This window comes from Hyperoodon ampullatus, assembly GCF_949752795.1.
Source record: "Hyperoodon ampullatus genome assembly, chromosome: 5".
In the NCBI taxonomy this organism is placed as follows: Eukaryota; Metazoa; Chordata; class Mammalia; order Artiodactyla; family Ziphiidae; genus Hyperoodon; species Hyperoodon ampullatus.
Genome location: NC_136918.1, coordinates 41,219,914 through 41,245,648, shown reverse-complemented (window position 1 = coordinate 41,245,648; position 25,735 = coordinate 41,219,914). Strand labels below are relative to the sequence as shown.

At 39.2% G+C, this 25,735-nt stretch overlaps 1 protein-coding gene across 10 annotated transcripts in view; it reads left to right on the top strand.

Moving 5' to 3' along the window:
• TP63 (tumor protein p63) overlaps positions 1 to 25,735 on the top strand; it is a gene marked incomplete at both ends in the record, with an annotated part of 244,135 nt that overhangs the window by 164,149 nt on the left and 54,251 nt on the right. For 9 of the 10 annotated variants that reach the window (XM_079704358.1, XM_079704359.1, XM_079704356.1 and 6 more), the window contains one exon: positions 2,210 to 2,464. The exons of the other annotated variant lie outside the window; for it this stretch is intronic. In XM_079704358.1, coding sequence (XP_079560484.1) covers positions 2,210 to 2,464 — 255 coding nt within the window. The remainder of the gene's footprint in view (positions 1 to 2,209; positions 2,465 to 25,735) is intronic. 10 annotated transcript variants of the gene reach the window in all.

Here is a 25,735-nt window from a genome sequence, read left to right as displayed (position 1 = left end):
CAATATGTTCAGTCTCACTGCTGTCCCAGGGACGTCGTCTTTGTACCCCTGAGGTAAATGGAGTTTCCATTTCTATTATGTCCTTCAAGAAGCACTGAGTGTTTACTCACTGGCTTTTAAAGCTGGGTCCCCAAACTTTTCTCTTTACATTTATTGGAAAAAAAATTCAAAGGGCCATGTTTCTTTGTTCTCCTCCAAGCGCACAATTAGCTGAAGTTCCATTCTGTGTAGCTAGAAGGAGGAGGAAAGGGTTGGCCCAACAGGCTTTTTACTGCCTGTGAGAAAGTGCTTGGCGAATTTCTTTGTCCCTTTTGTCAGGGGCAGCTACCTCCCTAATTGTACTGCTCTAGGGAAGCACGTGCCTCTGGGAGCATTATCTGATTCCTACAGGACGCTCAGGAGTGCTTTGTATACTGACCCTTAACTTGAACACAAATAATAATTTCAATCCCCTTTCTAGGCTGTTGCCGCAGGCTTGGACACCTAAGAGTTTTCATTCAGTCAGGGGTGTGGACGCCTTCATCCGGGCCTCAGGTTTTAGTTTTCTCTCTCACAGCTGTCTCACCTGCAGTTTGCCTCACCTGTCAAGAGGGGAAGCTAAAGATGGAGGACAGGCCTAGGAGCTGTGGAAGTCAGAGGGGAGGGAAGGCGAGACTAACAGCTGCTCTTGTCAGCAGGGGGATAAGTGTAAAGAGATTAATAGTTATTTGAAGAGCAAATGGGGACATGGCATCCGGCAGTGGAATGCGAATGCATACGTGTAATGGAATGGGCATGCAACCGTTAACATTTAGACAGATGCTTTCTGGACTGAATGGAATGGCAGAGTCCTTTCTCCTCCCCGTGTGAAATACTTAAAGTTTAGTAAAATCACTTTCTTACACTTAAAGTTGAATTAAAATTGTTTTCAAGCATCCATTTCTTTGTGAGTTTGTTCTTCTCTGTAGTTTGACTTAATCTGGGACTCTGTTATATTTCAGTTGAAGAGCCAGACTCCTCATTTCCTTTATAAAATATGTACCCACAGGACTGCCTTCTTCTTTTTGCTTTTGATTTGTTTTCCTGTTGCTAACTTGAAGAAACAGTGAGGTTTCCACGTGTCAGAAGATTTCACAAAGGGAAAATGGTACACAGGCTGGTGGCCCCTTCTGGAAATGTGTCCAATTTGACTCAGGAATGACTTGAATTATCTTATCAGGCTGACGGGTGTGATGGTGGTGGCAGGGCCCTGGACTTGGAATCGGAAGATTTGGTTTCAAAATCCCTACTCTTTGCTTATTAGCTGATGCTTGAGCAAATCACCTCCCCTCTCTGATAGTAATACAGTAAAGATTTTTTGCCGATGAAATGAGAAGTTAAATCATTCTTCCCATAAACATCTTATTGAATACCTACTTGGTGCTGGTTTTCCTAGAAGAAATAAAACACCTGGCAGAGAAGCTATATGAATTAATGGACTTCTGAATTTTTTCAAACATAGAATTTTAATCATAACTAGATGATATTTCTCTTACACATGTTCTACTTTAGAAAATAGTAAACTGCCACAAAGAAAATGAAAAAAACAGATGAAAAATTAGGCTGTTTAGATGGTCTGCTAGCATGTAACCTTTTAAAATATATAGTTGCCTCTCCCTATCCCTGCTACTCATTTCCCTCCAGTCTTCAGGAATCCAGTCCCTGGGGGCAAGTCGGTACCCTGAGAGAGAAGTTAGAATGATGACTAAAAGGAAATTTGGAGGACAACTGATTTTTCTCAGTAAACAATTTGATGCTTAAGTCTCCTCTAGAACATATCTATCCAGTGGTCTTTTTCATTCTGAATACCAGGACAGAAGAAGAAGAAGAAAAAAAATAGCAGTCAGTATTCATTTATTTTAAAGAATTCATAAGCAGCTACAGAGTACTGGCACTTCTTGCCCAGTTTGGGAATGAGCCACTTTCAAATGCTCTCGGGGAGACCGCAGTCTCCAAAGGTTGCCCGTGAAGCTGTGCGAACTGTGCAGGTCATTACAAAACATACACACGCCTGGGGTTTCTCTTGGTGTTTTCGAGCTATGCATGACAAATCGGTCATTTTCCCTTGAGTGCGAAGTGTTGCAGACGTGAGGTGGAACTCTGTAGAAGGCACTCACCAAATGATACCTTTTTGGCAGCAAGGATCTGCAGCTTAAATGGCTAACGTGGGGGGTTTCTGGGTGTCCCGCAGCCACAGTACACGAACCTGGGGCTCCTGAACAGCATGGACCAGCAGATCCAGAACGGCTCCTCGTCCACCAGTCCCTACAACACAGACCACGCTCAGAACAGCGTCACGGCGCCCTCGCCCTACGCACAGCCCAGCTCCACTTTCGACGCCCTCTCGCCTTCGCCCGCCATCCCCTCCAACACCGACTACCCGGGCCCACACAGCTTTGACGTGTCCTTCCAGCAGTCCAGCACCGCCAAGTCCGCCACCTGGACGGTAAGAGCACCAGGCGCCCATGTGTTCTTGAACCTGATCCCCAAGTACAAGGGTCTTCTCCATCACCCCTCCCCCCCCACCCCCGGCTCTCTCCCCCATCAAAGCTTAGAGCTCCATATTGAATGGTGCAAAATTTCTCCCTGTCCTCTAAGGACATTTTGGTTTGGAATATTCAACACTGACCCAGAGAGAGAGAAAGTGCCATTTATCAGGAACAGCCCTGACCTGGGAACCAAACTCCTGTGTTCTGGCTGGCTCCTAGCAATTTCAGTGGATGCGTTCTAGCCTGCCTCACGCTGTTGGGAGGTCCTTTGTGTGAAAGACTTTTTTTGGAAAAACGTAAAGCATTACGCCAATGGAAAATACCGTAATCGTAGGATATGTGTTTGCAGTCTGCAGAATGTAGGCGTTACCAGTCTCATTATTTTGAAAAAATAAATGTCCCAGTAAGGTGCGATTTAAAAAAAAAAAGAATAAAATCACAAACACAGTGTAAAAAGAAATTAAGATCTCATCTATTAAGGAAGGGTTAAATTTGTGCATGTGGGTTCTATAACGTGATTCAAAATTTATTGATACATATATATCTATTACATGTAGAAACAAGTTTCCCTCCCCAAATCCTCCTAAACTACACAGTAGGGGCCTAAATTAGCTTCAAAGAGATTCTGATGAAAAATGTTGAAAAAATCTTATACATAACTTTTCTAAGAAAACATGGAAATACTTTTAAAAATTTAAAAAGCTACAAGAATGTTGATTCTCTTTCAGAGTTTATTTTATTATAACATGAATAAAGCTTAAATATAAGGGAGGAAACCTATAAGACTGGTTTTAACTGGTTGATCAAGGAATGCCCAAGACCAAAGTGACACACATTTTGTCAAAGAATTTAATGTTTACAGAGATTATAGAAATGCTTCCAAACATCATCGTCTTGTTGAGAAGTAGCTTTCAAATTGTTTTAACAGATTTTTCCCTCTTTGGCAAATAGTTTTCTTTAGAAATAATTTCTCTTTGTATGTTACAGTATCCAGGCTTTTCTCCAGTTGTATAGAGTTTATAAAATAATCTGCATTAGTAACACTAAATTCCAACATAATTTCACACATGTCCCCTCATTTTGACCTCACTTTTTTGTGAGCTAGGTAGGGCACATTTCATAACTCCCATTTTACTAGTGAAGAGAGCTGAAAGAACATGGAGATTCAGTGGCATCCCTAAAGTTACAGAGACTTTTGTGTAGCTGGTCCTATTTCTGATTCTACTACCCTCCTCCCACTAGATTATGTCCTTTCTTTTTCTTTTCACCATTTCACATCAGGATGTCCCATAATTGTCTAAAAATTTATCTTAGCGCTTTTCTTTCATGGTTTGAGAAGCGGTTCTGTCATGGTTCGTATTTCAACCATAAAGTAGAAGTGTTAGCTTAAAATTTGATCTCTCTTCCATGTGCTTTTTTTAATCAATCGTGTCATACTATTTAGTCTCTTTTATATTAATAATTGTGGAGGTGTACACTCCAGGTGAGTAAACTTAGAGTAAACTTAAAGATATATTGGTTGATTGATCTAAGTAATATCTTGCTGAAGAACCACTAAAATAACCATTTTATAAATGGAGCACTGATGTGTTTTTGAATAGGGGTCACACCAATTGGATGTTTACAATCACTGAACTTCAAAGCTAACAGTTTTTCATCTGACATTTGCAGAGCTCTACTATATTAAGAGAGCACATCTGAGGGACATTGGGCATGTTGGGGCCACTAAATGAAGAATCAATGCCCTCCTAAAATGGCTTAAGAACCTTGGGGATGGAGCATGATGGAACATCAATCTTTCCTCCTCCCCCCTCCCTCCCCACCTCCTCATACAGAAGTCTTAATGCTTTTTTTTCAGTTTTAGTGCAATTTTGAACCATCTTCCATCAAATCCCCCCTCTCAGAGAGGTACACTGTCTCAAAAAAAGAAAGGTTGGGGGTACCTACATAAGTGGTAGGTAAAAAGTAAAGAAAATGGGGCTTCCCTGCTGGCACAGTGGTTAGGAATCTGCCTGCCAGTGCAGGGGACATGGGTTCAAGCCCTGGTCCAGGAAGATCCCACATGCTGCAGGGCAACTAAGCCTGTGTGCCACAACTACTGAGCCTGTGATCTAGGGCCTGCGAGCCACAGCTACTGAGCCCATGAGCCACAACTGCTGAGCCTGTATGCCACAACTACTGAAGCCTGTGCCTAGAGCCCATTCTCCACAACAAGAGAAGCCACCAAAATGAGAAGCCCGTGCACCACAACGAAGAGTAGCCCCCGCTTGCCACAACTAGAGAAAGCCAGCACGAAGCAACAAAGACCCAACACAGCCAAAAATAAATAAATAAATAAATAAATAAATAACTTAATTTTTTTAAAAGTAAAGAAAATGTTTTGTAGAGTACCCTAGTAAAATTTCCTTACATGTGACAGCAATGGTATCAGGACCCTGAAAAAGAGGTAGGCACTGTGGTGATGGGAAAGAGCATCTCTTGGGAGCCAGAAAACCTGGATTCTCACTGTGATCATCCTCATGACCTTAGCCAAGTCACTTCATCTTTCTAGAATTCAGTCTGTGCCTCTGATGAGGATGAATGGGGTGAAAACTACTTCTTTTCCTTAAGATGAGATAGTATTATTAATCAACATAGTTTTTAGAAGAACTTAGCTTCTAACCAGTTCATTTGCCTGCCATTAATAAGTGACCTTGGTTAGGCTGGTTTTCCTTTCTTAGGTTTCTGTTCAGTTGTCTACACTGTATGCTATAGATATTACAGAATAAAATGATTGAATTAGATGTCCATTCCATCCTACTAGTGTATCACATGGTATTTATATTTTTATTCATGTTCTTTCTTGTTCGCAATTAGACTTATTTTAGGCCCAGCTACATTTCGTCTAAATCCAGCACATTTGAACATTTGTTTGAGTAACTCCTGAGATCACCTAAAAATATGTAAATTCTTAACCATGGACACCAGTGTCTTATACATAGCAGCACCTAACTCTTTGAGCCAAATTATATATCCTCACACTTATACACAGATCTCACATTTTTAAGTGTTCTCTCCTGTGACTTGGAGCCTCAGAACCAAGGCTGTTACCCCTTTTTAGAAATGAGGAAACTTCGAGAAGTAAAGGTTACATGGCTGATCACCAGTCAGGTAAATAGAGGAACCCAGGCCTCCCTCCCTCCCAGTTCAAGTCTCTCCACCATCTTATCTAGACTATCTTTCTCTTGATTGACAGAAGGAGATACAGACACTCGCAGGCCCTGTGTAGTATGGAGTGAAGCCACCTGACAAAGGACATTTTTTATGCTACATTATACAACACCTATTTCATAGGCATCTGTGCATTTTAAAGCAATCTTTCAAAATAAAAGCACTATATTTTCAAAACTGCCCACAAACTGGAAGCAGCAAAAGCAGCTGTCATTAAGAAGTGTCACATGTACCTCATAGTCTTCTGGTAATTCTTTAGTAAGAATTTTGTTAGTACCATTTTATCACTTATCATCCTTTTGTGTTGTTTTCTCTCTTTTTTTAAAAAATTTTTATTTTGTTTCCGGTACGCGGGCCTCTCACTGTTGTGGCCTCTCCCGTTGCGGAGCACAGGCTCTGGACACGCAGGCTCAGTGGCCATGGCTCACAGGCCCAGCCACTCCACAACACGTGGGATCTTCCCTGACCAGGGCACGAACCCGTGTCCCCTGAATTGGCAGGCGGACTCTCAACGACTGTGCCACCAGGGAAGCCCTGTTTTCTCTTTTAATTTCAGGTTTTACTAAGAGTCACTGCCAAAATATAATTAACATATTTAAAGTATATACAAATATTTCCTTTGCTTTCTCTGTTTCCAATAACGAATGTGTGTTCCCAGTTCCATAAAAATATGGTATCTATTTTAAAATTCTTCCAACGAAATAAAGTGAAGAACAATGACATTCTTCCATATTCTCTTCTCTCTCTCTCTCTCTCTCTCTCTCTCTCTCTCTCTCTCTCTCTCTCTCTCTCTCTCTCTCACACACACACACACACACACACACAGTCACACCCAAACCAACACAGAATTTAGGGCTTGGGTTTCAGATTTTCTTCTTATTTCCACAGTGTAATTGTTACTTACTGATAGAGGCCTAACATTTAATATAATAAAGTGCTGGTCTAGCATTATAGCTGGAACTCATCAGCCACAGGCCGGTTGACAGTATGGTAAGTTGGAAATGGCAAGAAGCTTAGGTGCAGATTTCAACCCTGAAACTTACTAGCAGCATCCGGACCTGCTCAGAGAGTTCAATCTCTTTGAACTTGACTTTTTCCACCTACAAATAGGGATGCCTTTCCTTATTGTAAGGATTACATGCCACATGTAGGTGCACCTATCAGCACCTGGCTAGTCATAGGCATACATGTGTTTACTGAGTCTGAATTTGAATCCCTTTGCTTCACGAGCTTATTATAGTTTTGTTGAGGGTTCAGTTGTGCCACAAGTAATAATTTGCGAGAATGCAAAGCAAAATGTCTTCTACTTTTTTTTTTCTTAGTGCTTTTGGGTTATTAGCATGCATACTCCAGCCCCACAGGACTGTGATATTACCCACTACTCAAATATGTGAATAGATGGCATAGGATGATATCAGGCCCTCCCATATGCAGACTTCTGCAGGCTGGCCGAGCTGTTTTCCTAAGTCTGTCCAAGCAGATATAGGCTCTCCTTGCCGGCACTAGGAAAGGTCTTTTGCAGCTTTAAGAACCTGTTGAATTCCAGCATTTATTTCTCATTTATGGGGATGTCTTTTTTTTTTTTTTTTAATTCTCTGTGTTAAATAAAGAATAGCAGTGGTTTTGTGGTGGCAAAAGTATTGGAGGCAACCTACACACTCACCAGTTGGGAACTGGTTCCATAAATTGTGGCATATCCACGTGACAGATTACTCGATGGCCATTCAGAAGAATCATAGGTACGGTACCGATCTGGAATGCTTTTGGAGTTGCTGATGAGGATGAGATAAGCCTTCTACGGCACCTACTTGAGCTTTGAGAGGACTGGTAAGGACACTACTTCTGGGGGCAAAGTACTTTTTTTTGCTGGACTCCAGGGACAGGGCTTTTTTTGTGTGTGAATATAGATCAGTCTGTCTTGATTATCAGCCTCACACACCTTTACAGTTTGAGAGCTGTTTTCCCCACAACCCAGGACACACGGTATAATCTGTGTGCAAATACTGGGAAAATCCTCAGGTTAGTGTTTTTCTGTTGTGCTCTCCATCTGAGATAATGACCCTGGAATTTGGACATACATCCCTTTTTGCTCTTGTGATTTTTTTTCCCTTCATAGATGTCAAGGTCTTGTAGGGCAGGCACCTGGACCTAGTGCTCAGAGCCATGTCCAGCATATAGTAAGCCCTTAATAAATATGAAAAAACTTTGTTTTCTCCTTGTGGCCAAAGGAAATAATTGCAGTCCCAAGCAGTATCCCTCCATTCTGACCTTGACTGTTAACTGTCCATTAATTCAATGCCATTTGCCTCCACCCGTGATTTAGAGAGCCCTCTTCCTTTGCCTTTCCTAATCATGCCAGCCTCATGTCGTGTTCAGAGCTTTGAAGATTCTGACTTGAGCAAGTGGAGAGATTAGGGAGGTGTCATTTGAAAGGGGAACAGCCAGTTCCCCGGAGAGTTTCATTGATCCCAGCATATCGGGTCTTGCAAGCTCGCTCCTCTTGGCTCTTCCACAGGCGAGCTGAGATGCCTGCCTGTGGCCCACCCTCCCTGTCATCAGGTTACCTGTAATGTAAGACTTCCAGAAGAAGGCTGCCAGCTCTGCAGAAATCTAATGCAAGCCAGCCCATTGCGTGGCCCTCTGGAATCTTGGGACTCTTAAGAATAGCCCATCAAAGGACATGATGTACGACAAACTTTTCCATGGTGAATATGATTTATCAGCTTCCTTGCACAAAGGAAACACTTCTCTCACCAACGCTTGAGCCTTTACTGGGGCTGGTCTTAACTGAGTGGCTGTTAGATTTCATTGCTGAGGAACAGAAGTCAATAGACTTGTCTCTTGCCAGTGGTACGTTTGTTAATCATAACAAGGTTATTTTCACTTCTTGCCAGAGCTATCCTCTAAATCTCCAGAGATACATAAAGAAGTGTCTTTTGTGCTCCTCCCATGATAAAGAAAATAATGACATTGAGCATTGTCACCTGTTATCCAAGCTATTTCTTAGTTGGTGAGAGTATTGAGGAAGAATGTCCTAAATAAAGGGTTTGGAGATTCTTGGGGACGGTTCCTGTTACTTATTTAACTCTAGGTTTTGGACTTTAAAGTGAATTTCAATTGTAAGCCATACTATAGGGGTGTTGTCCCCACATCCAGAGCAGAATAACTTAGCAAGTTTGCCCTAACTTGTTCAAATTAACTCTAGGTTAATGTATTCGTGATAAGCCAGTTTCACCTAATCTGATGTTTAGGGCCCTCCCAGACTGTGCTCAGTGATTTCCTGAATCCACGGTAGAGTTTCTATTTAAAGGAAAAAAAAATTTATATTTATTGCATCTAATGTTACGAGAACTGACCACTGATTAAGAAGAAATAAATAGCAAATTTAACTAAACTTGCCTTTCTTTTTCTACTACAAAAAGAATAACAGCAACCTCCTTTTTTTCCCCTTCTTTTTCTTTGTCCTGCTCCATTTCCTCTTTCTCCTTCTCCTTCACTTATATTATTATTCATAGTAGTCAATTTGGTTTTGTAGATATTACCAGCCACCTGGTATTTTGTTTTTCCACGGTGGCTTTGGTTTCCCAGAAGGGTGGATTATTATGAGGAGCATTGTGATATAACTAAATTACCATGGAAATTTCCATCAAGAGCAGGGATCCGATCATCAGGCCCATTTCCCTAAAAAATCACTTCCATTAATAATGGACTACCTTGAAGGTGGCAAACCCAAATATCTGTGACACTAGGGGGTAGTGTAAACGAGTCAAATGGTGGGGATGGGGACAGTGGCAAGATGAGCTTACACACCTTCTCTGCAAGGGAATCTGTTTGGCAACTCCACCCTGGTGTCATGGGGGAAGGTAGGGCTGGAGTTAAAAGATTAATTTTTCAAGAGCATCTAGAAACCTGGATTTGCATGTAATATCTCCAGATCTTTAAGTGATATATTCATTAAAAAAAAAGTTGTAAAAACCACAGACCAAACAAAACAATAGTCAGACTGAAGGCTGTCTTTGCAGTAAATTTAACAGTGACAAGGGACAGTTACTTAAAATTTAAATAAAATAACTGGAAACTAGAGCAAGCATCTAAGGAGAAAGTTACAAATAAATATATTGCATTTGGAAATAATAATTCTCTGTTCCTTTCAAAAGTCCTATAGATTTACTGCCCCCTCCCACCCCCTGCAATAAACTAAGCAATACATTATCAAAGTAGATCTTTCTCAGTTTGTTTTTGTGCAGTTAATGACCTTCCTACCATCATATTCCTATAAAATTTTATTTTATAAAATATAATGATCTGCGCATTGGGTCCTTGGCATAAGGAAAGAAACTTCTTTGTTTGTTTTGTTCTATTTATTTATTTATTTTTAAAATTTTTATTTATTTATTTATTTATTTATTTATTTATTTATTTTTGGCTGCATTGGGTCTTCGTTGTTGTGCGTGGGCTTTCTCTAGTTAGGGCGAACAGGGGCTACTCTTCGTTGTGATGTGCGGGCTTCTCCTTGCGGTGGATTCTCTTGTTACAGAGCACAGGGTCTAGGCATGCAGGCTTCAGTAGTTGTGGTGCACGGGATCAGTAGTTGTGGCTTGTGGGCTCTAAAGCACAGGCTTAGTAGTTGTGGCGCGTGGGCTTAGTTGCCCCACAGCATGTGGGATCTTCCCGGACCAGGGTTTGAACCGTGTCCTCTGCATTGGCAGGCAGATTCTAACACTGCCACCAAGGAAACCCTGTTTTGTTTTAATACTTAGAGAATTAATACTTAATACTTAGAGAATTTATGGGACTCCATAACTTAACTAAAATTGGCCAAAGCTGTACCCAGAAAAGGCAGTGAGATTGAAAGTGCTTCACATCAGTTTTCTCAGCTCACTAACCAATGGCTCATTTGTAATTAGCACATAGAATGTGTGGCAGAACAAAAATTACCAGAAAACTGAGGTATAGACAGAGAATAATGTCATTGTATTTTTCTTGAGCCATTAAAAAATACTATATATCATTCAGCTTGACAGAGATTTCTTCAAGTCAGCCCTGAATGATGGGTGCCATTTATTGCTCTCAGTGTCTTCCCATATGTGAACTTTACACCTTCTCCTGTTTGCATTCCCTGATATTAACCATTTCCATAATGTGATCAAGTCTTGTAACTGTCCCCACCCCCTCTGGTGGAGAAGGGAATATGTATTTTTCTCATGAGAGGTATTTAGCAATCAGCTGTCATGTCATGGGTAAAAGCAACTACATATGAAATAAATCCTCATGGTTTTATATCAGCAGCAATTAGTATGTCTATTAGGTCACTGGAGCCTGAAGGAGGCATGAGATAACATAGCTTTCTGCTCAACAACTTCTAATTTTTTGAAATTAAAGAAAAGTTTATTGTAGAACAGAAAGGAAAATCTTAGACTCTTTGAAGCCCTGAAGATGTTTTGTAGACATGAAATGGTGTTTAGAACAAGGGATCCTGTAATTAGGCACACAGGGTCCTAAAGGTACTGGTCTTAGCAGCCATCTCTCCTGTGGTTTTTTTTTTTTTTTTTTTTTTTTTTTTTTTTTTTTTTTTTTGCGGTACGCGGGCCTCTCACTGTTGTGGCCTCTCCCGTTGCGGAGCACAGGCTCCGGACGCACAGGCTCAGCGGCCATGGCTCACGGGCCTAGCCGCTCCGCGGCATGTGGGATCTTCCCAGACCAGGGCACGAACCCATGTCCCCTGCATCGGCAGGCGGATTCTCAACCACTGCGCCACCAGGGAAGCCCTCTCCTGTGGTTTTTAATAAAGATTATGACCCCATCATCACGCTGCCCTCAGCTGAAATTTAAAGGAAATTGAGAGTAGTCAGAGACCCTAGGTCTAATTTACTGTGAGGTGAATTAGGGAGGGATTCTCACTTTACAAATAGAATCAGCCTTCTCATTTCACTTTGAATCTAATAAGGAAGACTCATGATTTCTTAGTTAAAAAAAAATAAAACAGTATAATTTGCCACCTTGTTATTTTATTAGAAGGGTCTGAAGAATTGGAATGTAACTTCTAATTGTTTTATGCAGAGTTAATTCTGTGTCTTCAAGTTCATCAAACAGGTGTTCTTTTGTGGGTTACTCATTTAGTTTGCATTTTTGTTTTCCTCTTTATGCTGTTTTACCAGTATCATCTGCACTAAATCTTGTGGAAAATATAACAAATAAGATGAGGACACCATTTCAAAAGACTTTTCTTTTACTTAGAGTGGTTTCCAAGTTGTATTAAGTGGAAAGAATAATGATTGCTTACTTAAGGATCCTCATTTGAATTTGAGAAGTCATCTGACAGGCTCCTGAAGAGTGTGGCTCATTAAGTAGAACACAGAACTCAGAAGGACAACTTGTGGGCACTAAAAAACTCTGATCTGGGGCAAGTGACTCAGCTTGTGCTCATCTGTTAAATGGGTATTGTAATATTTACTCGGTAGGATTGCTGTGAGGCTTAATTAAAGTTTACAAAGTACTTTGGGAGCCTGAGAGGTGAAACTCTAAAAACACAGTATGTTATTACCTTAGGATCCTGCATTTTTGTTTTTAGATTTACCTGCATGAATAGTACATCATATCCATGCTTACAATTCAGGCAGTTTTTCGAGGTTTTCCATTTATAAGCAGACATGAAATGAAACAGTATAGATCTATAAGTCCCTAGGCATAAATGTAGGATAAATATATATGTTTGCATATGTGTGTATTTTTTTTCTAATGTAAAATAGTTTCTTCTTAAAACATGTTTAATTAGATCCTGTAATTGTTAATCAGATAATTTTTTCTTAGAGTCTCAGTGTTTTATTGGTAATATTTCAGCAAACCAGTAACAGAGTTTTAAACTGTGATCATTTTGACTAGGTCATTAGAAGAAAAATTTACTTTTTATTAAAAATGCAGAAATAAATACATGTATTTATATAAATACCAATATTTTACGCTTGTTGAGTAACAAAGGAGTTAATTTACAATAATTATAATTTGGGCTTCAAAGCTATTCCTTCTTTCTCTCTCCCCCTTTGCTTACTTTTTTCCTTCTACTCTATCTGTTAATTTGAGATTTCATGAATCTAGAGCCCTAACATTAAACATTATAAATTGCCTCTCTCTCTCTCTCTCTTTTTTTTTTTTTACTACTTTGTATTCTTGGAAAAGCAAATTTCATTTTCCCATAAGAACAATGTTATAATTATGGATTACGTTTCTGAACAAGAAATTGTCATCAAGTAAGTCATAGATATGATTAACTGTATGTCATAAAAGCAAAGTTCTATAAGCTACGGTAATTGTTTAAAACAGCAAAATGATTCTCATAGTTCTATAAAATTTGCTTGAATATCTTGTATGCCTTGACATATGTGTGTTAAGTGTGTGTTAAGTTTACTTATAAAATCCTAACAGTTCTTTTTATAAACTTGACTTATCTAAAACTGATATGCTATTGTAATAAACATTTAAATTAACATTTGACAGACCAGAATTTTGATGCATTTGATATGTAACGATTTGAGAAGCCTATGTTTCTCAAGATAGGGGAATTAGAATGAATACTTACAAAATGTATTCCTTTTGCTAAGAATTATATTCAAAAAATTTCTGTAGTATAGACCATTATTTATTTTAAGACAGTGAATCAATTTTAAAAGATATTATTACCAATTTTGCATGCAAGAAAAGAAAAGAAAAGAAAAACTGGATCCTTTTGAATTTGAAAATAGAGTTTTGGTGTGTGTTTACTATCCCTGCCTGCCACCACACTCTCCAGAGTGGAATGGTCTTGAGAGGAAAAATTGTCGCCCAAAACAGCTGGTTATGAGAAAGGCTAGGAGCGCTACTGGAGAGAGTTCCATTCCTTTGCATTGGTGATTGATAGTGGAGGTGTTTGAGGACACAAATTGTGTATTAGACCCAGGGTTTGTTGTTTCCCTCTAAACACTATCAATTCAAGATTATCACCTACCCTCACTCTTCCAACCTTTCTGTATGAAACAATGGAATTAGTGGGGAAGGCCTTTGGGATATGGTGTTTAGTTGGTAATTAGATAAAGCAGATTGCCCAACATATAAAATACAAAACATTTTCATAATAGAAATTTGGAATAACTTTCTTGTACTTCCGATGCATAGGAAATGTCTCCTGTTGTGATAATTAATAATTCCTTTTTTGAACTAATCCACATAGATAAGTAACCTCTTTTTCCTTTACTTATTCTCACGCCTAGCATGTGTTGAAGTTATGCATGTATAAATAAATGCACACTCTTTTTAAATGCTTTAGTCTAACTTTATTCCCTTTGAGTTTAGGAAGACACTTGGCAAATAACTATTTTAATTAGTCTTTCAAGAGAAAATCATCAGCCTCTAAAAGTTACCATGGAAAACTCATTCTTTAGGCTTATATTGTCCTTTCATAATATTCACTGGTAATGGATTATGTTTTATGTTTATCTTCAAAGACTACAGCTTACACTTTTGTATATAATTGTAACAAAGGCATAACTTGCAGGTATTTATATTTTATGTCTGAGAATCATCACACAATTTAACAAATAGTAACTCATTCATGAACTTTTTGGTGTAAAAGTTGGAATGACAAGTGATGAGGAACTTGAGATCTAGGGAAAAAAAGATGTCTCATTCAGCAGCAGAACCAGAAGGAAATATAGACTTCTTCCTGTCTAGTTTCCTACTCATGAAGCAATTAAATATATAGCTATTTGTATAAGTTTCTATAATGTATTCATATTTCAGAATTGATTTCTTGTCTAGCACTCCACAGTTCTCAGCTATAATGCTTTTCTTTGCATAAAAATTTTAGACATAGGTGTTAAAAGGTGTAAGAATTGTGCTGGGAACAGTCTTTTTGTTAAGTTTTCATAGAATTTTCTCTCAGCCTCCACCCAAGTGTTATTATCCTCTTAGATACTTTGGGATTAAGAATGGGGGAGGGGAAGTGTAAGCTGTGACAAAGCGAAAGAGAGGCATGGACATGTATACACTACCAAACGTGAGGTAGATAGATAGTGGGAAGCAGCTGCAGAGCACGGGGAGATCAGCTCGGTGCTTTGTGACCACCTGGAGGGGTGGGATGGGGAGGGTGGGAGGGAGGGAGATGCATGAGGGAAGGGATGTGGGAACGGATGTATATGTACGACTGATTCACTTTGTTATAAAGCAGAAACTAATAAAAAAATTTAAAAAAAAAAGAATGGGAATAGAGAGAGGATACTCAAAAGAAAGAACAGGAGAGAGAGGAAGTGAAATGGTTTCTAAGAACGTAGTGAGTGGATCCTTCTTTAAAGGAAAATGTGCACACTTTGAATTTGTAAGTTCAATGTTTTCTAAGACACTTTTGTAGTCCTGATAGTGTATTTTCATGATATGGACTTCTACTTTGAGGAAAAGAGCCAAACCAATTCAGATGGAATGTTCAAATTCAGTCTAAAATCTTCACTTCATTGATTACTGCATTCGATAGTCTACTGGATGTTTTTCTTTGAAGTATAAGAAAATACCTCTTATTTCCTTTAGTTGTCTTTTTAGGAGAGCTGACTAAGCTATGTCAGAAAAGGAGAGGAAAGGGGACTTCTTACTTTTTTTTTTTTACCTAGCAAGTCTTATTCCTTTTTGAGAACTGGGCACTTACTTTAAAATGTACACAATACTAGATGATCTTAGTCAATAAATATATGGTAAGTAAATATAATTCTATATACTTTTCTGAAATGCTTTGAAATTTCCTAGAAAGAAAATCTCTGTAATTATCTGCTTGTGTTTCAGTAAAATAAAATTAAGCAATAAAATTTTAAGGTCCTTTTCCCATGATAGTAATGATGGTTTGATTTTGACAGATGTGAGGTTTAACTTGTTAGTTGGTGCCACAATGTAATAATTGAAACAGTATCTTCATGTAGAAGCATTTTTAAATTTTATACATTCTTTCTACCTGTTAGAAGTATTCTTTTATTACAGTTACTTTTGAATATAAGTTTTCCTTCCAACTAACTCAGAACACAACCTAACTTCAAAGAACTTAGGTTGGATTCTGACATTCATACTGTTTGCCTTTGAGGATCCTAGTAGGTATCCACATATATATAGAAATGACCAGGTACTTGGATATCTTTTGTCGCTGGTCTCAATAAAAGCATCAGCCATGCTCAGCACATGGAGAGTGTTTCAAGACAAGTTAATTAGAAGCAAGGGAATTAGCATGGATATTTTACGCCTGGGTACGGCCAACACTGTTATGTGAACAGTGAGAATGGTTATATCCTTCCTAGACTTGCTCACAAGCGTTCCCAAACTAACAGATTTTTCTTTTTTTAATTGGTTAGAAAATTTGTTTTGAAGTTGTCACTTGGGCATATGCTTGTGAGGCATAGATTAGCTCTTAGCGTATTGCTTTCTTAATTTGTTTGGCATTAGAATATAGGCATCAGAAACCAAAAATAATAATAATACTTTGAAACATTTAAGCAGAAGACGGAATGATCTTTCTTCCATAAATTCCTGATTTAAAATGAAAATATTATTTCAACTGCTAAATTACAATGAGATTTGATATAAAATATATAACCCTGTAAAATATGAGAGATACTTACAAGTGTAACTGTTTTAGTTACCTTGCAAGACTGAAAGTTACAAATATTGTGACCTATCTTAGTTCTTACCCATCCAACAAAGCTTTGCCTTTTTCTGAAAGAAGGGACTGTGGTTCTTGTACTAAAGAACAAGCAAAAGTGCCTAAGGAGGCAGAGTGGTGAGTGGAAAGAATTCAGGATTTGTGGTCAGATAGACCTGGAGTTGAATTCCACCTCTTTCTATCTATGTTGCCTTGGGCAGGGCACTGTCTCCAGGGCAGTTTCTTCAACCCTAAAATGGGGATAATACATCTTTAGGTAGCAGGGTTATTGATAGGATTAGACATAATGAATGTAGAGTGCATAACAGTGCCTGGTAAATGGTGATTTTTATTAGGATGAATCATGAATTTAGGATTAGAATTTGGGCTAAACCTGCCCTTCTCACAGATGAATCAGGAACTGCAATAGGGAATCCAATCTATGGAGTACCTCTAGCTTCTGATGCCTTCCACGATGCCTTCCAGAGGTGATATATTAGAACAGTCCTTTAAAACTTTTACCCCAATTAGGAGCAGGGCAAAATGAATGTCTGCCTCGGGCATCCTGAGGCTATAATCTGAAGGGTTCCATAGAAAAAATATAATTTGTTTATTTTTTTGTAAAACTTGTTTCAATTTTGCATTTTAATACAAATATACATTTAAATATATTTATCTCCCTCTTTTAAAAAACATCATTAAAATTAAAGTTCCAGGAAGATGAGTAATATTTATCTTGTGAGTTTGAGTTACACTCAGGCACACTGCCATTTATATTTCTGACGTACAAGTACCTTAACCATTTAAGCGGCACAGTTTTGAGACACATTGATCTGCTCTGGGAGAGAGCACTGGGGGTTAGTTATTTTTGCAGCTTCAACCCCAAAAGAACAAGGACGCATGCTCTGAAAGGGTGATATTGCTAATCAGTGAGCAGAGCTCCTTTTTCAGCCCTAGCTTTTCTGAAACCAGCCACATTCTAGACTTGTTGGGATGGCCCCAGAGGGCGCAATTAGAACAAAAGGGAGGAAGTCCCTGGGTGGAAGATTCCAGCTCAGAAGGAAGAATGGCCAGGGTTCTACAGGGCTGGAATTCACTACCTCCAGTGATAGTGAGCGCTCAGCCCCTGGAGCAAGTCAAGCTAGAAATGAGACCCTTGGCTCAAGTTTTAGGTGAGAAAATGGATCAAGTGGCCTCTGAAGTTCCCTTTGAATGAAAAATTCTGTGCATCCAGAAGAGAAGGCTTTTGTGGCCGGAAAGGAAGAAGAGGACAGCAGTTGACCCAGTGGTTGGTTAAGCGGGGGAAAGAGTACACTTTCCAGAGAGGCAGTGGGAACAGCTGAAGCAAAAACACAGAGGCCAGCCTGCTTTGCTCGCCTGGAGACAGGACTCTGCTATTCTGCCTGAAGCTGTGGTCGGATAGGAAACAGCAGAAGTCAAGGCTCGAAAGGTAGGATGGGGCCAGCATACGTAGGTTAAGGCATTTGGACTATATCCCACGGGCAGTGGGCTGACACTGAATACTTTTTGAGCACAGGAATTATGCTCGGGACTGTAGATAAAACCCATTGATCCGGCAATATATGGAGGTTGGTTTGAGGGGACCTGGAGGCAAGGAAGCAATTTGGAACATGCCACTGTAGTGCAGATACAAGATGGTGGGCTTGCTCCCTCAGTGACACAGTGCACTGATGTGGGGAGGGCAGAAATGAGAGAGGGCCAGAGGCAGCTGCTGAAGTCATTGCTTCCAGAGGCTACACAGGAAGGCAAGGAGGAGGAATAGAGAGCCAGGCAAGGAGCTGAAGTGATTAACTCTCTTACTAGCGGAGATCTAAAGGCTGCCATTTTCTAGCTGGGGTCTTTGCAAATCTCTTAACTTCCGTGGTGTCTCTTATCTCTAAAACAAGGCTAATGACACCTACTTTCCAGGGTTGTTGTGAGGATCCAGGGAGATAATGAAGTGAAAGTGGTTTGTAAACTCAGAAGTCTGTCCTCCTGCAAACTGCTCCTGCTGCCTTGGGACAGAGGCGGCAGGAAAGGCTTGCAGCTTCCTGTCTTTCAAAATGAATTAACTTTTGCATTTTTTCACCCTGAGCTCTAAGCTAAAGGTATTGGTCGAATGAGATGATTCTTATCCAGCCTATTTCAAAACTTCCTAGATGTTCTCTCTCACCCTCAGTAATAAAAGCTGAAAGCCTATTAGCTCCCAAACACTTGGCCCTTCTGCCTTTCTTCTATTCCCGAGGAGAAACCCAAGTAGTCTATAGACTAGAATCTACACTCTTCTCCTGGACTGATTGAAAGGGCTGGTTGCAGGAGATAAGGACCTTTTGGTAAGGCTCTTCTAACTGGGTGTCCTGCAGAGGCCTCCCCATGGAGACGGTTATTTTCTATTAAGTAGGCTCCTGTTACAGACAGCACTGCCTGTTTCCCTCAGTGCTTGATAACAGACGCAGTAACATCCATGCCTAGGTCATAAGCCATCCCTTCCAGGGACTGATTTCTCCCTTGAAGCACCAGTGAGGGGAGAGGCCCTTGTCTGTCAGAATTCACATGACTGAATCATTGCCATGAGCTAACGTCTCCAGCTTTGTGAGTCAGTGCTGGCCCAGCCTCAGTATTGTAGGCAAGAAAAATGAAGACACAGGTTAGACTCCCCTCCCATCATTAGCTTGCATAGGGGGAAAGCAAACTGAGCAGCCGTCAGAAAGTGGTACTTTGGAAATCAGGTGTTTGGTTCTTCTCCTCTGTAGGGATGTCAAATAAGTGTAAGATTCTTTAAGCGTTAGCAATAATATTTTTACAAATCCTGTGATTTTGTGTGTGTGCTTTGTTTTGCTTCAGGCAAGGTAGGTGAAATGATGTGCTTGGGAGATGAATGTTATTGTAATAGGCAAGATGTAGCTTGCAGGAAAGCATCTGTAACCAACCCATTCTGCATGCGATAGGGCCAAGACTTGTTTGTTTTATTGCCTGTTCAAACATGTCTAATTTTTAAAAGATTTATAAACTTTTTAGAGGATTCCTCTTAAAATGTTATTCCTTCATATAGCAAGTATATGTGTTAATAGCCTGGTGGTTAAAATATATACCCTCATGGTATGTGAGCAGTGCTAACATTGAGCTAAGTGTTATAAAAATAGTTGTCAATATGAAGTAGCTGTAAAAAATATTAGGACTGTTAGGAATAGTTCATAAAGCTACCTATTAATCCAGTAGGCAGAAAGAAATTATGGTTTCCAATATTTTTACTCTTCGTGGTAGAGATTTTGTGCAAAGAAGCATGAGAGGAGCACCTGGATATTTGTTCCCAAATACTCAGAGATATTGCTCAAAACTTGATCAAAAAGAAAATAACAGAAAGGGGGAAGAAATCAGTGATGGGGGGAATAAGCTTAAATACTATCAATATCAATTAAACAACAGTATTTTTAATTGTCTTGACCCATCTTCGTCCTTTATCATATGTAGATCATATATATAATTATATATATATATATATATATATATATAAAATTATGTGTAATTATGTGTAATAAAAAATATCCTGTGGGATAGTGAGAAGCCTACTTGTTTTGTTGTTTTAGTAGATGTTACATGTGTACCTTCTTAAATCTGTGTACTTTAAGAAGTAGTAGGGTTTTATGGCCGTGGTCTAATTCTTGACACCCTTTGGGGAAGAAGGTTGAGGGTATGTGCTGTAATTTATAACAAATATTCAGAGTGCACAAGATGGATTACTATTCCCCACTACTTCTGCAGCCCCTCCTGTTTTCCCTTCTCTTCCCCATTCTTCTTTTTTTCATTCTGTCAAAGACATGAGTTACAATGGTGAAAAGGTCAAAGAAAGCAAAAAAAGGATAGGAAATGGTAAGAAAAGTAGGAAGGAAACTTCCAAAACTTAAAGTTTAGTGGCTCTTTTTAGTAGAATGAATCCTTTGAGCTTCTAAAAGTGAAGTTAGTATAATGAAAGTTTTCTTCTCCATAAAACCAAATCTTTTCAAACTTTGAGACTTCTGTGAGTATTGTGTGTGGCAAGGACAAGCATTGTTCTCTACCTTAGAAAATTCAGAAATATTTTGTCTCTTAAAGTGAATCTGCGTTGATTATATTTGATTGGTTTCTTAGAAAAGGCATTATTTCACATTCAGAAGCTTAATTTCCCTTTTGTTAAATTATTTTTCTTGGAATATTTAAAATTTTACCTTCTCTGAGGCTTCAGAATTACTACCCACCCAAACAGGTATGACCAAGTATACACTTATCATAGCTGTCATAGAATTTCCCCATTTGGTGCTTTATATATTTTGTATCATATGCATATGCACACATGTCCCCAGGTGCCTTTGTTGAAGCTAAGTTGATGACCCCGTTCATTAAGTCTCAGTTGTTACAATTCACTGAAACACACCTTTAGTTTCAAAGTGCATTTCTTGAGCACCAGAAGGTGCACTTTGGAGAAAAACACACGTTAACTCCACAGTTTACACCTAAGCAAGCGACCAGACCCCTCTGAGACTGAATTTCCTCCTCTTTAAGGTGTAAATAATCTCCCTTGCAGGTTGTTGAGAATGCAGTGTGGAAGCCTTCAGTCCAATGCTGGCCACTGAGCAGTCCCTTCCTAAATCATGCTAGTTACTATTAGAGCTCGATGCTTTAGGGTAATCCTGTTCATAGGTAAGTTAGCCCTTCTTCAAAAAGCTCACAATCCATCAGGGCAAACTGATAAACCTCGCCGTAATTCAGTGTGACAGGTGCTATAATCTGTCTGGAATGTCCCCCTACCCACCACCTCCCTTGTCTGCCAGGCAGACTCCTATTCAGCCTTTAAAACTCACTGAAAGCCTTAATTGTAGATGAAGCCTTCCTTTGCCACCACTCACTCAGGAGTTCCTTTTCTTATGTTCTTGACACTTTGTACATATATTCAGAAGCACGGTGTACCGCCTGTCTGTCTCTCCATTACCGTGTGAACTCAGAGGCAGTAGCTTTGTCTTTTCATCTCTGTATCTTAGTGCTGGCACATATAATGGGTCTCAACAAATATTTGTCAGATGGTATCCTTGTCTGAACAAGGCGTGATGCAGCACAGAAAACAAACTGATTTGTTCAACTTCACAGAGGACTTCACATTTACAGTTGGCTCTCCAAAGATGAGCAGGGTCTTGCAATGGGGAAAAAGAGAAAGGACATTCCAAGTTGAGGATCCAGGTAAGTGAAGGCATGGAGACGTAGCCATGTTGTGTAAGTCTAGGAGTAGGAAAGAGTCTGGCATACCCGGACTGTGCAATGTTTGGAGGAATTGGAGAGGAGCAGGAAGTGAGGCTGGAGAGAAGTGCACAGAGCCAGATGCAGAGGGCCTCTGAATCTTCCTAAGGAGTTTGGCTTCAATCTTGAAGGCATTGCGGAGACACGGAAGGGCTTTGAGTAGAGGGGACCACATCATATGCTGTCGGAGGAAAATAACTGGCAGCAGGGTGGAGGTGGGGAGACTAAAGGCAGGGAGGCTATTGCAATAATTCAGATACTAGATTAGGCAAGGGGAAACGAAGGTGAGTGTGGGGTTGGGAGCGGATTTGCAGTGTGCATTTCAAAGATGGAAACCCACTTCCCATAATTGGGGTTGTTTTGACTCCTAACATTGTAGCATTTCCTGCACAGTTGTTTTAGAGCTACTTCTTATCAGGACTGCAGTAATAAACAAGTCAAAGAATATATTTCTCAAGTGTTGGGGGAGTTTCTGGTGTTCTGCTTTTACTTTCTTCTCTTAGGATTCGTCTTGGTTATTTATCCTACCGCTTTGTCTATGAGAGGACACACATGTCTGTAGTTGGACAGATCAAGAAACACCTTCTGTTCTTTCTGGTTCTGCCTTGCATGGAAAGGGTCTGGAAGGAAGTTTTATTAATTGAAGAAGGAAGAGCCCCGGCCAAGGAGCCAGTGACTGGTTTGATGGCTTTGGCCCAGGTCCTTTTGCTGCTTTGGGCTTCAGTTTCCTTATCTATGAAAAAAACATATTGAAGGAGATCATTAATCCTTCTTCCGATTTCTTATCCTAAATATAAGAATGAACACTTGTGGTCTTTTACTGGATTAAAAATAATGTATCTAACAGTAGCTCACAGAAAATGGAAGTATCTTTCACTTCAGTTTTGGGTATAATGCAGAAGAAAAACAAGAATGCTATGAAAAAAATAGCAATGTTGTTTTACAGAAATCAGTAACTGGACAAACATGCTTTGACCCAGGGCTGGCCCTCAATTCGCTTCAGTAAATTAAATTATAAAATCTCTCCATTCCTCTTTGCTGAATGTTAGAGGTGAATTTGTTACAAAGGATATTCAGTGGTAAAAAACAAACAAACAATAACTACTTTAATTTTTGCCTGTGCCCAAAGAAAAATTCAACAGTTTCTTTACAGATACCATATTTCTAAAACTAGCTGTAGGAATTGGACCAAGAGGGAAGACTTTGTAAATCACCTGCCTAGAGATCCAAGCATCTGAAAAGAGGAATCAGGAAATCAACGTTTCTTCCTGCCTTAGTACCTGGAACATACTGTTCTGAGAAGTACAATACAGGGAGTGTGCTAATTGGTACTAAATATAATACGATTAAGAGCTTGAAGCATTCTAGATCCATGCAAACAAGTTAGAAGCTGACTGTCAATTTTTAGAGAATCCAAGTCCCCTTCTCCTTTACCTACTTTTTTGACCCAGATATTAAGGGAGCAAATGGAAGAGCTAAAGAAGAGTGCATGTGTTATTTTAAAATTATAGCTAGACAGTGTTTGGAACAACTTCTTTGAAAATTAGTTCATTGCCTTTCTTAACTAAATTCAGTGTCAATGATCTCTGTACTTTTCTGACAGTTTTCTTCAAATATTCGCCCTTTTAATTCTTTCATTAGCAAACTAAAATGTAGCCTTAAGTTTTTTCAACAAAGATAAACTATTTTTCTGGGGTAAATTTGTACTCACTACACAGGCACATCTCACCTGATATATAATAATCTCTCTTTATACAATTTGGGAAGTATTAATATTGATTAAATATTAGCTACACTGTCAGTCTTCATTTTCTTGGACTTAGGAAAGAATGGCCAGTGGCCATTTGCTGGGATTAGAATAAGATGGGGGAAGAGGGCTTTGGTAAGAGAGCATTAAACTGTTGACACAAAGACAGTTCAGCATACCTGGAGTTCAGATTTTAAATCTGACAAAGAGAATCTAATTGGTGAACAAAGCTAGACCTTTATAAATTGTAGTTACAAGTTACCCTTTTATCAGTCTATCATAGTTCCTGATACAAAGGATCGATAATTCTTGGGTTTGAAAAACAAAAGTAAATATATTTTTTAAAATCTACCTTTCAATTTGATTTATCATAACTCCTATTTTCATGGCAAAGGTTAAAGATAAAGTTCATTTTATCAAATTAAAAAAATTCTGAAACTATCTGGAAATTGTATATGAACATTAATTTTATTGGAGTGAGAAACTTCTAGTTTAGTGACAGGAATTGAACTCATTAGCATCTTTTCCTTCCTAATGGTGAGTTTGTATCACAGACTTCAATGATATATTTATGAATCTCAGATATATTTTTCATTTGCCTGCTTTGTATCAGTGTCGTTTCCTTTTACAAAGCATGCAAGATTATTCTTGTTTTATTATGCTTACCACTTGAGTGAAAGATGGATAAGGTAAAGTCTCCACCTAGAATTCATAGCCTTTTGGCTTGGAAGACAATTGAAGTTCTATAATTGTAATAAAAGAACCAAATTAATAATGTGTTGCAAGAAAAAAAATAAAGTTTTTCTGGGCACTGAAGGAGTAAGAGAGCACATTCATTAAATATTATTGGAATAAAGGAATGAATGTGTAAAAGTGGAGTGAGCATCACTTATAAGGTCTGGAGCAATTGAAACACAGAATCATGGAAGACTCTAAGATTAAACTATTGTGTAAAATTGTTGTAATACAGTACTAGGGAAATGGGAATGACAAACCCCAAAGTTCCTGTACCAGCTTTTTGTGGATGAGATAGTCCCAAAGTGCTAACTCAGAGGAACAGCCTGGCCTTCTGTTGTCTGTGTGGTTTCTCTTTCCAGTGCCAATGCTGCCAGCTTCCCCTGAAAGGAAAACTGATAGGGGTTCAGAGTCTAGTGAGGTGTTTTATCTCTGACAACAACAACAGAAATTCTTGTAATTTTGATGTGGAAGATAGTTATTTATCTACTTGAGGTTTCTTAGCCTATTATTTCTGTGCCTGTTAAATATTTCTACTTAAATTGATTAGTTATCTGTATTATTAGTTTTCCACCCAGTTGACTGGCTTAAATATCAATCTGTTGCAGAGCATAGTTTAATCTGTTGCAGAGCATAGTTTAAGTAGGCAGAAAATTTTGCAGCTCGCTTTGAGGGTATTTCTTACATTATTTTGTAAGTCATGATCGTGTTTGTCCATTTATAACGTACAGATGATTTTAACTTCCACGATGTGAGCTTCACAACAGCACTTCACGTTCAGTGTGTTATCCTCATCTTCCAGTGTAGGAGGAGGACACGGAAGCTCACAAGTGAAGTGAGGGGCCTGAGTTCTCTAGGCTGCTAGATAGTGAAGGTAGGACTCTGTTTTCTTGTCATGCGCTCCTGTTACAGAAGTGGTGCAAGTCCGTTCCTCATCTGCCCTGTTTGAGACGCCTCCCCCTTCCTAATTTTATTCCTCTGTTACAGGAGCACTATAATTAAAGAAGTGGGCATTCGGCTGATCAACAGTAATTTTAAATTTACAATCCATAGCACTAGCATTTTATTTTTTTATTACATTTTTTAAAATCCAACATGATTAAATGAGGTTTATTTTTTTCCTATTCTTTTTCAAATTCTTTTCCCATTTAGGTTATTACAGAATATTGAGCAGAGTTCCTTGTGCTGTACAGTAGGTCCTTGTTGGTTATTTATTTTAAATATAGCAATGTGTACGTGTGTGTACAAGGGCTCGCATTTTAATTTTTGGCATGGAACTTGATGTGCCATGAAATCTGTCATGTTCTCATTAGAAGAAATGAATCTTCAGACCATGTGATCGTTCTAATTGCTTTTTCTCAGTGGGTTTTACTAAGTGACTGGCAAATGGGAAACATGAAAGTTAGTTTTGTATTCTCTGCACAGGGCTTGATGGGCTTTACTGTTCTTATAGTCAGCCCCGGGGACTGGCAGATGGGCAGCTGTTAGACCCAGTGTCCTGAATCCAAGGAGGCTGCTCAGGACCAACTGTCCTGAGTAGATAGCTCAGGTACAGTGGCTCAGATACAATAGCTGCAGCTAGAGACAGCTTACCAGCTAAAACCAAAAGTTACAGTAGTGACC